This window comes from Hetaerina americana, unplaced genomic scaffold (assembly GCF_022747635.1).
Source record: "Hetaerina americana unplaced genomic scaffold, ioHetAmer1.1.p SCAF_9, whole genome shotgun sequence".
NCBI lineage: Eukaryota > Metazoa > Arthropoda > Insecta > Odonata > Calopterygidae > Hetaerina > Hetaerina americana.
This window is the reverse complement of record NW_027287538.1, coordinates 61,043,955-61,062,760: the sequence shown is the minus strand read 5'-3', so window position 1 is coordinate 61,062,760 and position 18,806 is coordinate 61,043,955. Positions and strand designations below refer to the sequence as shown.

At 34.0% G+C, this 18,806-nt stretch overlaps 1 protein-coding gene across 1 annotated transcript in view; it reads left to right on the top strand.

Annotated features, from left to right (window-relative positions):
- The window catches only part of Lrch (Leucine-rich-repeats and calponin homology domain protein), a 171,182-nt gene that overhangs the window by 143,824 nt on the left and 8,552 nt on the right, over positions 1–18,806 (top strand). The window contains exon 15 of the mRNA XM_071597545.1: positions 8,505–8,652. Within this exon, the coding sequence (XP_071453646.1) occupies positions 8,505–8,652 (148 nt within the window). The remainder of the gene's footprint in view (positions 1–8,504; positions 8,653–18,806) is intronic.

The following is an 18,806-nucleotide window of genomic DNA, read 5'->3' as shown; positions in this document are numbered from 1 at the left end:
AACTCTCAAACCCAGTTGGGATCATTGACTGAGTTCAAGAGACTCAATGGAGGATACCTGGGTTTATGAACAGGTATGCCCTATTTGTGACTGTTTAGAGGAATAAATCCTTACCCTCCCACTATGATAAAGCGCACCTCCCCTGCTCTGAAGGCATATATACAAAGTTGTCTTCTTTGAGGACCCCCTAATGATGATGTCCAACATCGGAACTAACTGAAATCGTGTTCTAAAGGAAGTATGCTTGGAATTACTAAGTTACTTAATAAAGAACTGATAGTAACAATTTTCCACTGGATATAATAGATAATAGCAATTTGCCACTGTCTAATGGAAAATTGTTACTATCTGTTCCTTAGTCTGTTTGAATTCCACCACGTCATGCCTGAAACTACTCAATTTGTACAAAGTTACTTCTTTCATTTCAATATGTTACATAAATTCCATAATATTATGCCAGAGACCTCATATTTTTTCAACCTTTTCATTCTCATTCTTGATACAATGAATCAACAAACTTAATTAAATATTCTTTCATTTAAGTGAAAGATTAGGCATCTAGAAATTCTGTTATTTTTGTGTTGTTTGTATGATTTTTGAAAAAAACTACAACGAAAGGTATTTGAAGTAGTGTTAATCTTTTTGAAGAAAATGTTTTCGAACAAATAGTGATATATTCCAAGTAATTGAATCTCTCTCTCTCTCTTATAAAAAAATATAGTAAAATCTTGGAAGTTCCATATCCAAACTTTAATATATCCTTGAATTAGCGTAATTTTTTTGCAGAGCAAAATAATATTATGCAATGAAATTGGTTTTTAAAATGATAATTGTAGAAGTAATCCACTGACTTTTATTATCTGAGCTGCACAAAGCTTAATTTTTTTTTTTTATATTACCAAAATAAAACCACAGAAGCTGACTGAACCTAGTTCGAAATTCTATGTCATTTTTATGCTGAGATATATAGCTTTAAAATGGTCAAAAGAAAGTTAAAATCTGTTTGAAATATAGCAGAAATGGAATTCTGGGAGAAGTAGATGGTAATGTGGAGAACACACTAGGGTGATAAATATTTCAAATTTGGGCATCACAGAAAAGGGCAATCGCTAACAAGCAGTCCTAAGTCCAAGGGCAATCCTAGCAATCACTTAAGTGCAGTTAATTCAATTAACGCTTACCTGAGCAGGTAGTTTTTGCCTTCACTTGGGATTAAGGGCATGAAAACAATGACAAGGGCAATGGCGAAAACCCTTGACCCTATAGGCAAGAAGTTGTGGACATTACTCTGCTTCCACTAGAACTTGCAATTTTGCAATATTTTTTTTTGCTCAACAAACTATTTCCTTTGTCATAAGTAGTGTTTTTCTCATTTAAAAATGCTAATTAAATTGTCTCAGATTAGTTAGAATGACAATTACAGAGTGACTCATGGTCGCAATTTTCTTGGGCCCCTGGTTTGGAATGTATTTGCAGTGTTGATAGTCAAGAAAACTTAATGATTACATTATAACGTTGATATTGTATATAAATTTAATATTGATCTTAAATTTATTTCTATGTGCGAATTTTTGCTTCAAATTTTCAGTGCGAGGACTTATTTTAAGTTAATATTTCTTTTGAAATTATTTTTTGGACAAATTGTTGGTTTTTATACTCTTAAATTGAATCACATTAGATATTTAATTTGTAAAATATCATAATAATATTTTGAAATTTTTTCCTCCCAACCTCAATTCGACATGAACGTCAATTTAACACAGTTTTTCATGACTATCCTCTGAAGTGTAAATTTATTGTTTTACTTTGTCTGGTAATACAACCCAACACTCATTGTTGATCTTACTTTTAATGTGATTTCATGTCAGAGAAAAAATCTGGGAAAGTTCAATCATAAATATTGTATAGAAACCTTCCTTAAATATTACACTAAATATTGGAATGAATATTGATAAAAGGGGATAAACAGAAATCCTTCATAATAATATTGATTTAAGTTAACTGCCTTAAAGGTTTTCAGTATGGTATATCGGCAAGCTAACTGTATGTCAAATCAATAGAATCTATGCACTTTTTAATGGAGTGCAGCTGCAAAAAAATAAATCTGTCATTCCTGTCATTGTGCTGAATTATATGACAGCATTTGAAACAGTGCATTCAGTCTTCATTATATCTAGTCTGTTGTGAAAACAAGTAGAAGGTTTCCAAGTTTAATATACATATGAATGTATGTTTGCTAATGCAATTGTACAGTGTCTAGGAGTAAATTTTCAAGGAGCATCACACCAATCCCAATTCTAGAGCTGAATATTTCCCATGCATAAATTTTCCTTTGTGCTTCAGATATACTCTATTCTGTAAAAAAAACACTTAGATAACGATTATAGTTTCAATATTTTTCCCTGAAGAGTTATTCCGTGAATTGGGAAGATTTTGTCGAACTACTGACACTGAGTATTTTGGACTTTCCGGTTTTTTTTACTTTATAGATTGTGTGAAACCTACCTCAAAAGTCATTGGCCATCAGGAATTCCAAAAATTTCAATCTACCTTTTTTTTTAGCTGCAAACTATCTGTTTCATGAACTCAAGAATTTTCGTCCCTGATTTTTGCACTATTACATAATTCAATCCAGACCATGCCATAGAACAAAAAAATTCAGTATTATCTCTTTTTAGACTCCTCCTGCATTATTTTTTTCCTAAATTTATACCCAATTTCACAAGTACTGACTCAATTACCTTCTTGGACATTTACAGTGTTCCCTTTGCGCTTTTGTGTGTTCAGCTTGTACTAATTTGAAGAGTGGGTACATTGGAAATGAATTCTTGCAATCCTTCATCATTTGAATGTTGTACTCAATCCCTAGCTGATAAACATTTCCCCCTTTGTTATAGAGGAATGATACATCATGGTATTTAGTCTCATTGTCATTGGCATTTATATAACCTTGCTTTGTTATCGTTGATTTTTATTGTATTTTCTAAAAGTTGAGGTCTTCAGTGACACCTCTCCCTGCTACCTCATATGGTCAAAACTGGAGTGGCTTTTCAATAAATTAGCTGGGAATAGGAAGTGTGAGACAGGGTGGATGTGTTTTTTTTTAGCTATGATTGCTTTTTAGAGTACCTTTCTTTTTTTCGACTTTGAATTTAATCATTTGGAAAAGAGACATTGTTGAAAATGATACTATAGATGTTTATTCATATTAAATTTTTATTTCATTGCATACATCCTAAAATTTTACCCCATCAATTAACTTGTACTATTATTTGGATCCAGGTCATTCTTCTGTCACCTTTTCCCCTATTTTGCAGCCACAGTGTAAAATTGGCAGTCCTTTCAAAAGTTTAAAATAAAGGTTTTCACAGTGTAGTCACTACATAGCCTTGCCACTTTCGTTGGATAATAAAGTATGATATTATGGATTGTTTTCCAATGTTTTATTGCAAAGACATTCTTCTATGCAATTTAAAATCAAGAACATGGTACAGGCATTTCCTTTCTGAGCTTAAGTTTCCACATCAGGGTAACACCTCTGTAATTGCTGGCTTTTAAACGATAGAAATAAATATATATGCATAGAGCTTAACATTTGAGGCTATAGGTTATAACATTTCTGTGCTGAACTATGAAGTGGTACAGAAATTTTAAATGTAGTTGGTTGATTAGTGACAGTATTTTCATACATTTTGAAAGCATGGCTCCAGCACTTGTTTCTACATATTTATGTTGCTGTTTGATGCTTATTCATTGTGTTATGTTCATCATATCTATGTTGAATATGCCCTTCAAAATTTCTGCTGATGTTGCTCATTAGTACGATGATTTATCTCGTATGAATTCTTTTTGCTTCTGAAATAATTTATTTTTATAAACTCATGTAAAATTTTATGGAGGATTTCTCAAATATTTCATCATGTTCTCATCAAAAAAATTCTTTTTATTGTACTAGTTATTTTTTTAAAGTAGAGTTGTTTGTTCTTTCAAGAGAGAGGAAAGTATAATTTCTGGATGAGAAACCATTTGTATTTTGGACTCTCATTGGTCGAGACGTTTTAGCAGAATATATCAATAAAACATTTTTGGAAATGTTTTTATTTATATGTCAAATACAAAAATGGTTTTTCAGCTGTTACAGAATTTTTTTTGTCTGGCTTGATTCATGGATGTTTAATTTAATGCAATTTTTCTGAGGCCTCTGTGAGGTAATGTCTCAGCTGTGCATATATATAGTATATTTGATGAAGACATTAATTGGAGATGAGTGAAATCAAATAATAATTAAATTTACTTGAAAATATGGATACTTGAAATGCTTCATAACAATTTCATTCCAAGAATGGAATGCTTGTACAGAAGTCAGCAAATTAGGAAAGTACTCTTCTAAATCTAGTAAGTCTCTTATATTGAAATATTTATAAGCAAATCAGAAATATTTCATCATATCCTGTCATTACGTTTCATTCTCTGAAAGCATACGTTGTAGCTTAAGTCTTTTTAAAGAAGCAAAAATTGTTGCTCAATTCTCACAGCATATTTCTCTTGCTCATATTATTTTGTTATTTAACCAGAATATGGAAATAATAGCATGGTATGACATATGAGCAATTAATTTAGTTGAATAATCATATTGATAAATATGGAAGGCACATTTCGTTTTAAGATTGTTGTTTTTCAATGTTCAGATTTCATATTTTCTGGCATTTGCTGTTTGAGAGGTATATAAACTCCCATATATTACAGTTTTAATGATCACTTTAGTGGATTAGCTTGATGCCTTACTTTGAAAAACCGAATAATAATCTTATATTACATGTAAAAGAAAATGATTTGTTTGAATGCATAAGGGATTAATTAAATAAAATAAAAATTATTTTTCTGATTGCCAGCCATTGCTTGCAATGCCTGTACACATCATACTTTCATCTCCCTTCTGTGTCTGTACTTTCACTCTGTGGCAGGCTTCTCACAAATCACTTGGTAGCCCTGGAATATTTCTTGTTATAACTTCACATGACCATTTTAACTGTTAATGTGTCATACTGTAGGGTCAATTTGTGTTGGAGTTTATCACAATGGGTAACATTTTAAATCTGAAAAATGGCATTATTATTATTAGTGTTTCCATATGGTGCATGTTTTTATTTGCTTGAGAGAACACTTTTGTTGAATTTTGTTAAAATAAAAACAAATATGGAAAGAACCCTAGAAGCAAAGTTAAATTATATTGGCTGGCTTCACGAATGGATCCTTACCATGGAGTTAGGCAATGTTTTATAATACTACATGCAACACTTAAATGTCTTTCATTACTGTTACTTTTATGACATCAATCATCTCTGTGTGGATTTGAAATTGGTGGATAAGAAAACAATCCCAGTCTGTAATCCTTTTTGCCCCAGGGTTGGAAGAAAACACTTATTCATTTATCAAAGTTCTTGCTCAAATCATGTTTATGTAAAAACTTTAGTTTATATGCAGTAATATTTTCTCCAATTTATCAAATAATTTTTGTCCCCGGCTTTTAATGTGCTTCAATGTTTTATATTCATGAGTACTTACTTGTATGCTGTGATTAATGTGTAGTATTTTTCAATTCTTGCTTGATATTGCCATTTATTTCAGAAAGAATGAATCTGGTACAGCATATTTTTTGTTAGCAATTGGCATTACTGTGTTAAATAAGTAGTACTTAAAACTTTTATGAGCTGAGTGAGTAATTTGAAATACATATAAATACAAGACCAGGAAAATAAGTTTTTTAGTTTTACGTGTTGATACATTGGTGATACAAACCAAAAAGAAAGGAATATAATCAGAATTTTAAATCTCTTCATGAGGTTATCTCAGTTACATGATAATTGCTCTTTAGCATTGTACATACATACTAATAAAATTAATGCAAGGATTTGAGATACAATTATTATTGTTGTGTTCAATCTGAAGAGCAGTAAAAGATGGATCATTTTAAAGAGAACTTATTAGTAAATGATATACTTTGAACTGCTCCACAGCAAATTTGATGTATCCAGTTAGATTATGATGTGTTGAATGAAAAATTATTCCTTATTCCATTCTTTATTAACAAATCATATCTCCTGAAGGCACCCAGAGAATTTGGCCTGCGTTTAGTGACACTGTTATGTACATTTCTCCCTTGATCCCTCCCCATCCTGGCTTGCAGCCACTTTGTACATGAATTTCTCCTATTCTTCCCCAGAATCCCATCCTTTTCCAAGCATATGTCCTTAGCATTTTACATTTATACCCAATCGAGGATAATTGGCATACTTTTAAGTTATCCAATTAAATTTGCTGTGGACCAACACAGAGTTTGTTTTTTCATTATTAATTGAAATGTTTTGTAAGCTCCAACCCTGGTTTGCACACTGTTGATGTATTTGCTTATGTTCTATCATCTTATACTCTGCCAACCAAATAAAGCGCTCTACACTAATGCATTTTGCATGTGCATCATCATCCCCTTTGTAAATTTGAGTCAAGTTTCCCTCTTCACCAGTTTGTGAGAAGTTGAGGAACTTGACTGCTGAGATGCGGGAAGATGGAATAAACAATGGGATGGATAGATATTGTGTCTGTATTTGTAAGAGAACTTTATTTGATTTTGCAGGCTATAGGTTGATAAATGTGAAGAATCCTGTTATCCTTGCAAGTGCTTTATCTGTCTTTTCTTTAGTTTCAATAACCACTGGTTTGGCATTTGTTTGCCTTGTTCCTGCTCTTGAGCACGTGAGGTGAACATAAAAGAGCCAAGTACCTCACCCACCCACATTGCCAATATTCCCTATCCTTCCCAGAAACAAAAGCCCATATCGAGAACCCAAATGCCTAGATCCAACCCTCATGAGAGATGACCTGATAACCCTTCATTCCTTTGCTTTCTTCTGTTTCTTCCATCTTCCTTGACATGTTCCATTGCTGCATACACATTTCCATGTTTATTCCTTTCTTTCTTTGTCCATCATTACCATTAAATAACTAGTATTAGAGCCGATGTAGTCTTGTTTGCATTTAGCTATGCATGTAGCAGGTGCTGCCCTCCCCATAAGCATTCGCATCCCTGCACTCAGATCTGCCCACCTTTTTTTCTGCTCAGCTTCACAGGCTCCAACGATCCCAATTTCTACTCCTTGCCTTCCCCTTCCCCCCATTTATCGGTCTCCCCAAATCCAAGTCACTGAGACATGACAAGTGGAAAAGAATTAGAATGCTCAAAATCTCGTTATGGAATGTCTACGCTTTCGTGACTATTTTCTTGGTTAGAAATTCATTGAATTGGAGGAAGCATCATTTGAACTTTCCTTTTACTCTTGGTGACGTCGAATTTTCTGGCTGCACATCTTTGTTTGTGTTTACTGGCCTAGTCTCAAATATAGTCCAAGATATCTATTGAAAGTCTCCTGATTTTCTCTCTCTCCTCTTTATCTTGTTGACATTTGCCCGTGAATAAATTTCTATCTCCACTTAACACCATGACCGGGCTATCAAGATGAATTTGAGAAAGGTTGTGTGTATTTTATGTGATGACGTTGCCTCTTGGTTGTAAATAGCTTGTTGCTTTTACGGTCTCTGTCAGTCGGGCAGATTCTAAGCTTTCTTTTCAAGAGAAAAAATTCTAGCTGTTTGTTTTGCTATTGGTTTGTTTTTTAAATACTTGTAAGTTGTTTGGTATTTTAATGTTTTGTCTGTGATGGGCATTTCACTATAACGAGAATTTTTCCCCCGCCACCTCCCTTCTCTGACCCTTGATTCCTATCCTCTCTCTCTCTCTCTGTCTTAATCTCCTGACCCTGTTATCTCTCTCCTCTCATATATCCTGGTCCACCCTATTTCTACCATTCATCTTTGTTTCTCTCCATCTCTGCTCACTCTGTAAAAATGTGTGTTCGCTTCTCTCATGAAATCCAAATCTTGACTTTCTTCCAACTGTTCTCAAATGAAACTCAATGCATGCCCGGCTGCTGTCAACTCCCCATTTCTGTAACAATTCCTCATTTTTTGTTTTAACTCCCTTCCCTGTGGGTCAAAATGAAAAATGAACTTTAACTTGATGATGATTTGTTTGAAATCTCAAATCACGTTTGAAATTAATTCTTCTCCCCTATTTAATGATGTGGATCACTCATTGCGGTTGTTATGCAAAAAATAACCATTTGTTTGCCCACTAATTTATGTCATTTTTGTCAAAATATTCGGTTTCCTTGGTCTCGTTTTCTTATTATTTTTTTCTTTTATGATTTATGCATCCTCCTCTCTCCTGCTAATCTTCCCCCCACCCTCTTATCTTTCTTTTTTCCTCTCTCCATGGGCTGTTTGCTCCTGTTTTTTTCGCCCTGACCATTTCTATTCACCCCTGTGTATCTACCCCATCTTTTTCAATTCTATCCTCTGCCACTCCATCTCCTGACCCACCCTGATTCTGCTCCCTCTATTCCCTCTGCTCCCCACCTCCTCCACCCACCATGATTGGCTCTTTCCAGAGGTACGTCTGCACGTGTGATGACGTTGTTGGTTTAAGTGGCGACGACCTGTCCCCAAGCGACAGTGGCACCAATCTCGCCAAGGGTAACCTCTTTGCCGTGCTCGCCTGCGTGGAGCACTTGCTGGCGCTGGGTACGTCTTCTCGAGGTTCGTCCCCTCAACATAATGGCTCCATGTCTCACACGGGTGAGGTGAACGGCATGCACCCACTGGACCATGGCACCGGTGGTTCAAAATGGCAGCGGCACGACCTCAGCAGGAGTGGTGGCGGAAGGATTTGGGATCACTTTGTCACCATCCTGTGCTTGTCCGTGTTTGTGGCCACGGTTCTCCTCCTGTACCGCTTCCCTCCTCCTGATTGACTGCTAATGGTCCTCCCTGGCACCCTTGTCTTGCTCCCCCAACCCACCCGTCAAACCCATTGAAGGGCATCTCTGTTGAAGGATAGAGCATTAACTGCAAAGCAAAGTGGAAGGGCCTCTCTCATCCATGCGCATGCACACAAACACTCAACGTAGTGAGTGAGTGTGTGTGGGTGCGCGTACTTGAATTTACCTTTTTTCAAGTTGTGGTGGAATTCGTTTGCCTGTCTGAGTTGTGTTTGTGCTGTTGCTGGAGTTTCAACCCCCCACTATATTTTTTAATCAAACTCAGGGCATCATTGGCAAGGAAATAATTTACATTTATCGTGCAGTACTAAATCAAAATTTTGGATTTCATGATAAAAAATTAATACCCAAGCTTTTTGGGTTGCATGGCATACTATGGCTCCAAGGGTGATAGGAAATGCAGGAGGAGTTGTCAGATTTGTGCTCCTCAGTCAGATGTGATGACTCTGCTTTAACTAATTATACTTGAACTCTTATTGCCATGGCATTATGAAATTGCAAGCCTATCAACTCTTATACTTCACTACAGTCACCACGTATAGCGTTAAAGAAAGATAGATGATAATGGATGTAAAATTTGAACATTAGTTGATTTTGAATGCTATATCTACCTATTAAGCCCAATTTGTGGAGGATAACGGAAAAACCAGCTTGCATTTCAGAGAACAAGAGAAAGTATTGCTTTACACTTTAAACCCTGATTTGGGGTGACCTAAAATTCGGGACATTCAAACTGAACATATGATTCTTACTAGAGAATGTGTAAGGACAGTTCATTCATGATATATATATTTAGAGTGCAGATGCTGAATTCATGTAGTTGCTAATGGAGGAAAATAATTTATTCCTAAGGGAAGTTATTTATTAGAAAGTTAATATTTATAAGAAGCCAGTTTGTCCATTGTTAACCATCGAGCCTTGGTCTTTTAGTTAAATCCTTAAACTGGTCGACTTCTGTGGATTTCCCCAATACCTTTAAATTCTAAGTTGATGATGGATTAAGTCCCTTTGTTCTGTATTTGCATGTATCCAATTCATTTTCTTTATTGGATGTAAAGCAAGATAAAATTCTTCAGATACAATATGGGGACCTTAATAAAATAAGTCTATTGTGATTCTTAGAATTTTTAAATGTTTGATATTGTTTATAATATGAATTTCTACACAAAATATTTCCTAAATCAATTCTCTGCAGTTTTTATCTGGCAAAATGCCCATTAAATGTGGTACATATTCTATGACCATTTGACAGAAGAAATGCTTATTTAATTTTTATAATATTTCATCTTAAATATGGAAATATTTTGAGACAACTATTTAAGTACTTCATGCGCAGTGAACATTGGCACTAAATATAGTATATGATGGTTCTTAATAAGGATAACAAATTTCTTAAAGCCCTCCCATAGCTCCTGAATAATGACGTAGGTTTGTAAGTTGGCACCAGCAATTTACAATAACCTGTGGCTATGTAATTTAAAGGCATTTATAATTATTTTTTTGCAACCAGAGACTGTTGTCATTGCCTTTCCTTGGAGCCTAAATCAAACATTTTTTGCCTCGGGAACATCTGTGAACTTGAGCTCTTACGTGGCCTAGCTACTTATGGCTTAATGCATTCCAAAAACGAGTCTGAAAACACTTGATAATGACGTTCATTTTTTATCTGAATGTTATGTGTATGCTTCTCAAGAATTTTAATTTTGAGTTATAAATCCAAAAGAATGAGATTTAATTCTTAATGAAGAAGGTAACTTAACATATAAATGAAGGTTTTCACAGGGATTGGTATTTTTGCTGCCTATTTTTTTCAGGATATCTCTCTGTGCATTGAGTATATTATTTAAGGACTCAACATTTCATTCTCCCTACTGAGAATTTTGTCTACTCGTGGAGACACTCGCAGCGGGAAGAATGAAATTTGAAAGTGATTTAAAAAATATTTTCGATATGCAGATGAAAATCCTGATGAAATTGTATAGCAATGGCTTAATGTAGTTGTGAGATCAGCCTAGGTGCACTTGACAACATGAGAAAACTCTCTGGAAATGAGAAAGGGAAATGTAATTGATATCGGAAGTGGCAATACATACTGCAGTTCTGGTTCTCGTCATTCTACTTATATTTTCATGTTCATTCAGATTATTGAATGTGACTGAACTGTGGTAGTTTTTCAAGTAATGAGAAGTCATCCTCATTAGTCTTGTGGGCACTGTAATTTCTGGCCTATCTTGAGATACTAATTCCAGTTATTACCTCAAACAAATATGTGAGCAAGTCATAGTATGGCATCTTCTTAATGGAGTTGTGGCATAATATGCTCCCTGTTCTTCAGAATGTGATACAATTTTGGTAACTTGGGATATGTGTCTATCATAGGAATTTATCCTTATATATATTTTGCGATTAACATACAATGGATATTTACAAGCCTCTGTGCTTTTTGTTATCCATTGCTGGTAATCCACTGTCCTCTTCACATCTTACGTTTTTAATCATGAATAGAAATCATTGTAACCCAATGAATTATGGCACAAACTATAACACGTTCAGAAAGGCAATTGTTGAGGTTATATTAGTGTCTCTATCACTTGACTTTTGCATGGTTATAATCTGTTGTAAATACATGCATCAAATTTTATTTGAGAAAGTCAAAAGTCAGAGTACATACTTGGTGTAATTCTTCACCTACCGCAGTTTGGCTGAATGAGAAATACATAATAGCAAATGGTGAAGCCTAAATCCCTAAGCGCCTTAGGTATTATGTATGGTGACCATTTTTGTTGCACTCTCATTTAACATAATATACTGTTAGAAATAAATATAAATATGTAAATGAAAGAATCATTTAGAATCGAAGCTTGAAATGTAATTTTTTAATAGATACCTGTATTTACTACAGTTAAAAAAATTTATAAGTAATGGAAAAAGTCAACATTTCAGTTATAATATTTCAGTTCTATAAAGAATCGTGACAATATCAAGATCCATTGGGTAACATGGATGAGTACTTTATGGTGTCGGCACTGAAAAGTGTTAAATTTTTGGCTTTATTTTATTATATCTTGACGGCAGGTTTGTGAATGGTGTCTTAATCAACCATAGCTTATTATTTTGCCATAATTCCCAAAGTTGGTGAGGGATTGCTGCATTTATTTGTAACTAAAAATTCCTCTTTTCGAAGAAAGAGTTATACTGCGCATCCAACCTGCCTGTGATTATTTCGTCCCTTGATTCTACGTTTTTATAATTATATACCTTTCTGCAGTATTATTTTGCAGTTTTAGTGTCAAGATGTTGGATAGTGAGGATATTGAAGGAGCGAAAAAACATGAATTTCGTTTGTTTGTGCTAAGTGGGAATTTTTTATATAATATCTTTCTTTATCATTATGTGATCTTGGGTTTCCAAAGAGATTGACTCTTGACAATTATGAAGTGTTGTCATTTTAGAAGTTTGGCAGTAATATTCATGTTTCCTGGGCTTTCATGAGCCTATAACTACTAATGAGGTACATACCTTTTGAATGAATTTTCACACCAACAGTAAATTATGATAGGAATTACTAATATGACTAATTCATGTCATTGTTAATGTATTATTTTACGGCCCTCTTACTTTCCATTGTTGAAGAATTCCATCATTTTTTGACGAATTTTTTTATCAGGATCCCATTAAATTTTTTAACCAAGTTTTATCATTAGGTCCATTACTTTTTGTCTGGTCAAAATGATCAAGACCTCATCTGCTGTTAATTGAGGTAATCTACTGTTTTATTCTTGAAATAACCTTCAATCAAGGTATGTGTGACAAAATTGAGCTTTTCTCAAATGAAAATTGACGAAAATCATTTAAAACAGGGAATGCTGCAAAATGTTGGTGACTTTTGAAAAAGATAACCTGATATTTCCTACTCTTAACCAATTTTCCATTTTTAAGGGAAACATTTACCACTTCGCACGTACATGTATGTGTATTGTATACAAAGATAGCTAGATTACCTGAATATAATCTTTACATCTGGTTTCCATTAACATTTTGAAATTGGTATGTTGCCTCTTTTTATGCATTTACCCATTTCAGGTTCACCTACCTGGTGGAGATGCTGAATTTGAAAGTTCAAATTTCCTTGCATCTCTAGCCAATGCATTTTAGAAATAACAGTGAATAATGTATTTTATAAATTCATGAAACTTTTTTTAGAAAGTTGTTTACATTAATACAAAACTAATTTTACTATATGAATTTATTTATTTTTGTAAATTAATACTATTTATCTTTGTAACTTATTTATGGCATGCAAAGCATTTATCTTTTGAGCAACTGGCATGCCTCTTATTCAACTGTGAATAGTATGCATAAAGTATTCAATCATACTGATATGCCCTACTAAATCATTACCTTATTATCTCCATCATCGCAAAAAATATACCTCCTAAGCATTCATTTGGATATGTATGACTGTGGTGTGAAGCTTTAATTAGTGACAAATGATCTGTTTCCTGAAAATCTGTCATTATGCTCTTGAGTTACCATCACTTCTTTATTACCTATTCAAAGATTAGTGTTATGTAATTTATTGCTAGTTATAAGTACCCTTGATACGAATTGATTATCCAATTTAATTAATTTTCCAATATGTAAATGTCTTCATGTATGCAGTAAAACTACTGCAAATGTTCTAAGTATTAGCTTTAAGTTATTGCCGGTTTCCCCTCCGCCAGAATGGGAAAAAAACTGCATGGTGAGCCCCAATGAGTGTATTTGCTTTATCTTCTTGGGCAAATAATGTGACAGTTATTTTTCATTACTCTACTGATATGCTTAGACATTTTTAGAAGCCCTTATATTCTTGTTATACTGGATTTTGATGTGTTAAATTTGAACAATATAAATTGATTTACTAGTCAAAAGTTCTATGCCAAAGACTTTTCAATTGGGTCTCAACAAATTTTTAATTCCATTATTTTAATTATTATTACTCTTTAAATGTCATCAATCAAGGAAAACTATTTTCATTTTCTTCCCGAAATATCATTCCCAGTTGCCTCCTTACTAATTGGCTCAACTGTTTTTTAGAAAAAATCAATTTCAAGCTAAATAGGAATTAATATATATTATATTTGTATTATTTAAGATACCAGCTGTTTAAGAATGAGGTTATTTTTCAGGATGAGTATTAAAGCATCCAAACCGCCAACTTGGAAATTCTCCCATACGTCTAATGGCAAAGAACATTAGAATTAAATCCCAATGAGCTTATTACATTGTTGCTTAGAGTCAGGAATACTAAATTCTCAGTGACTGTATTTTTTTTGAGTTTCTGAGTGTAGCTCTTAGTGGTATCATCCTGCTGTCCTTGAAGACTATTTGCTTCTGGCAAACCAACAAATTAAATCAAAACCAAACCATTAAATAATGACTCTATCCATGTTCAGCTTAAAATTGGATGCAGGCCCCTTTGCATTGAATTACTGTCGTTGTGACACACTCCTATATTTCTTTCCTTGTATGCCAAAGTGTCCGTGGAACCAAGCAATTGAACTGGGCTCATGATGTGAGGCATAACTGTTTGCAACCCAGGTTTTCAGCATCCTTGTAGGAGTTGCTTTGTCTAAATCTGGACTTGTTCTTTTGAACTTAAGTGGCATAGAAACTGTGATAATGAGATGCTTGTTGCAGTTCTTTGTTCACTACTTGAATCAGAAATGGAAAAATCCTGAGTATGTACAGCTTTAATATTTTAGCATCTGAAATATTTCTTTGCTAAGCATCAGTCATCTCTTAAATGTGTAAGTTAAAGCAAATACACATCATTCCAATGCAAAATTTAAAATACGTAACTCTTGATGAAAGTAGTGGAGTTATTAACCAAAAACGTAGTGGCATTGTTACGTAAAGACTTTGTTCTAATTATAATTCTTAAGTTTTCTGTTTAATGAGTATTCAAATTATCAACAATCTTAATTCTGTATGCATCAGCTAATTTGTTAAATTAGTTTGTAAAATACTGCCATGTGAAGTTCATGAAACAGCTTATAAATGAGCATTGTAAAAGGGAATTTCTCACCTAAGAACATTTTTAAAAAGATTTAACGGCATATTTAGGTGTTCTTTTATGCAGTCCAACATTGCTTTGTTGAAGTCTGCTGTATTTAATTCTTATCAGGAAGTTATGTTAGAGATAAGTACCTATTTAAATTCATATTTAAAGGAGTTTGGGTTTTCATCTCTATAATAGATTTTCTCTTTAATCCTTTTGATAGATTTTGTGCACCGCTGCATTTTCATGATTATCAATGGGAAAGACCCTAGGAGTAAATCATAGAAGTAAGAGTAACCACTCGAGGTACATTTACATGACTCAGTTCCACGAAAAAGAACTGACCCGTCAGGATAAAGCAATCCTAACTTTTGTGGGCTCTTTTAAAATTTAAGAGCTAAACAATGACCAAAGGTAGAAAAGTCTGAAGGAGGTCCTTGTACATTCCTTATATGTGTAGTTAATTTTATATACCTATTTAATATTATGTCTTTTTTACATTTGGATACAGTGATGACGTTTTTTAGTGTGGTTATTTGTAAGGTTCAATTTCATGTTTGGAGGAATAACTTAACTCAGCCTGCAAATGCTGTTCCCCTTGATTACTCCAGCCAGTCCCATGCTTTGCTTTGCTTTGGCATTTGCCACCTGCGATGCTCTTCCTTCATTGCTTCTGCCCGAATTCTCAAGATTTTGAATGAGTTCCATAACCAGTTTCCATTAAAATGCCACTGAGGCCCATTAGAGACAGTCCTTGTGTGTGTATGCGGATGGGTTGTTCATGGTTGTGAAAGGTCTTGGTGCTAGCTTATGAGTGATTTCTCTCATGGAAAAAAAAAACAAAAATGATGTAAGTGTGGTTATCTCATTGTGAAGAAAAATATTTTGTATTCCATGGTTTGCAAAATTTGATTGAGGATATGCCAAATGTTGTGGGTGTACCTCTTAACATACACACAATGCATATGAAAGTCTATATTGTCGGCTTATCTCTTCTGCATGTATTTATTACCAAAAATGTTTAAAAAAATCAGTGAAGCTTTATATACTTTCTGTTCAGTGTGATAAATACTTTCATGCCTTGAATTTTCTCTGTTCTATTTAAAAGTTTATAATTACTTGGCATCAAAGGGCTGCAACCATTGCAAAACTTGCAGAATGTATACAAATGAATGGATTAAGTAGTATTTATATCCCTCAGGTGTGATCATTATTGTCTAGAAGCATTGATGAAATCAGTGGCTAGTGATATATAAAGTTGCTGTCATATTTTAAAGATTCTTGTAAAAAGAGCAGTAATTGAAATTCAAATGCTGCTCTTTGATTGGCCTACATTTTATTCAACATAAGGGTGTAATTGGAAAAATGTACGTGGAAAGAAAATGGTTGATATGACTCCCTTTTGTGATACTGCCTTCCTTCAGTATTGCATTTTGCTCACAAATGCCATGTGCATTCAATCCATGGTGATGTTGGCATGTATTATTTGCAATTGCTTACTAAAGGCGTTGACTGCATGATTTTGCAAATGGAGTGATGAATGCACATCTGAGGAAGCTTCAATGATTTAAGTTATCGAGCACTCAGTGGTTTGTTTCATAGCATGGTGCTCTTTTCAGAACTACTGCCGAAAGAAATTTCCCAGTTTATTATCTACTGACTAAATGAAAAAGTTACCACATAAATCCTTTTGAAAAGATTAATTATTAAGTGGCAATAATCTTGATTTTTATAAAAAAGATAGACTGTCCAAGTGAAATGAGACCTAATCTAGGTCTGGACCAGTGCAGCAATTTCTAATAGATGGTAAACCATCTTGTAGTATCCTCATTCCTGAAAGTATTTTCAAGAAAGTGTTTAAAAAAATCATTTTCTCTGGACCAAGTACATCTTCATATTCAGTATTTTGAAAAAAAGACATCCATTTATTGTATGGGCAAAAGATTCAAGTTTTAATTTCAGTAATTACATTTCATTTCTCATAAGAATCATTACTCCTGGAAGGCATCTATAAAAGATGTTTTTCAATGGTTAGGACAATACATTAATAAACCTAAGAGTCAAAAATAAGTTCTCTTCTGGGGCCTTTCTTAGGGTACATAATCACAACGTTGAAACATTTCTTTTGGCCAAAAATAGTGGTTGTAGGTGTGAATTATAATAATTTGCATTCAAAATGGAGGATCTAAAGGGTAATACCCTCCACATTTTCTAAATGTTCACTTCTTTTGCCTTCAAATGGCTGTTTAATATTTTATTCATGTTCTGATCCATCCATTTCCACTTACTTCTCATGATTTAAAAAGATGTCGAGGTCATGATGATATTTGTCAGGGTGATGTCTATGGAAGAGTATTGTTGACAAATGCATCTAAGGAATATCTTCCAAATTGTGCTTCATCAATCATATACATTTATCAGTAAAGGGGCGAGTGCTAATTGTATAATATGTGGAGGCCTCAGGGTTGAGGTTTTTTTCTAAATTGGAGGGAACAGGGTTGTTGCAAATTCTATTTAACAGGAATACTTAAAATTGAATTTATGTTAATTCTAGTGGTTCCCAGGATTTCTGGGTTCTCATTTCCCCGGTTTACTGGTCTGTTAGAACTCAGAATATGATAATATTGCACTGTGTTTTACACATCCCTTATAATGAAAGCGGTCCAGATGGGCTATTTAAACTTATGTGGAAACTTCTTTCATTTAGTTTGTGTGACGTTCCTCAATTTTTCATCAAAGAATCTTGAAGGCCATAGCCATTTACAATGTATTCATTGCTTGGCGCTACTGCCCCTCCTATTTCTCTGCTGTGACTGGAATCACTCTTAGTGTTCTGCATATTTTCCTTAAGCTATTGTACAGTCATTTTCTCTTTCACTTTCTCTGGTGATGCAGAACCATCAGTTTTTATTCTAGTCTTTGTCTGTACAAACATTCTGTTAACTTAATTTCAAAGAGCAATTAGGAGGCAGTATTACTTGTTGTTGTGCATTACTAATTTTATTTTTATGGCCAATTATACAGTTGTGACTTTGTTAAAGGAGCATTTCAACAGTCCCTGTGAGTGGTTCTGAATGATAGAGGCTTGCTCTTTCTCGAGGCGTGAGGTCACAGTGGGGAAATCAATGTCTTGTTTCCCATAAGGGTGCCTCACTGGATGTATGTGAACTTATTGGTGAACCTCGCAGAACTTGACAATGCATCAATCTTTCATGGTAGTTTTTGGGCTAACTCTTCTCTCTAGTTCACCAATCAATTTTCAGTGTGATTCTAACAATCTGAATCTTGCAATTGATTATGTTAATAATTATCCATGCATCCATATGGTTCCATATAGGCCCAATTTGTGAACATAGGGGTAAATCATTTTCCAATCAATTTCATTTGTAAGCCAGTTCTATTGCTGGTATCTAATTATAGCATCAGCTCTGTGGTTAATATTTGTATCTTTGAGAGTTGTCATAGTATTGTCAGTTTGAGGTGAAACCGTGCGGTTCCCCAAGCTTACAATAGGTTATGGCAGAACTATCTCTATATTTTTTGGCTCATAATTTTTAGAAGCACTTTTTGTAATGCTACTGTTTGGATTCATTATTGTTAGATTGAGAAATATATCCAAAGTCATAATCTTGTGCATTGGCAACTCTCTGAATGCACGATGTAAATTATTTATAAGTCTTAAGTTAATATTCTTATAGATTCTCATCAGTTTGCCTGGTAGGAATGCATTTAGAAAAAAAAAGTTTTATTTGTCTACGTGGATATTTTATGTAAATATTTGCATTTGAACAGCTGAAATGCCTGCTATCTGTTCTAAAATGTTTGATGTTTATTCTCATCCAAAGGTAATCATTTAAACTGTAGAACAG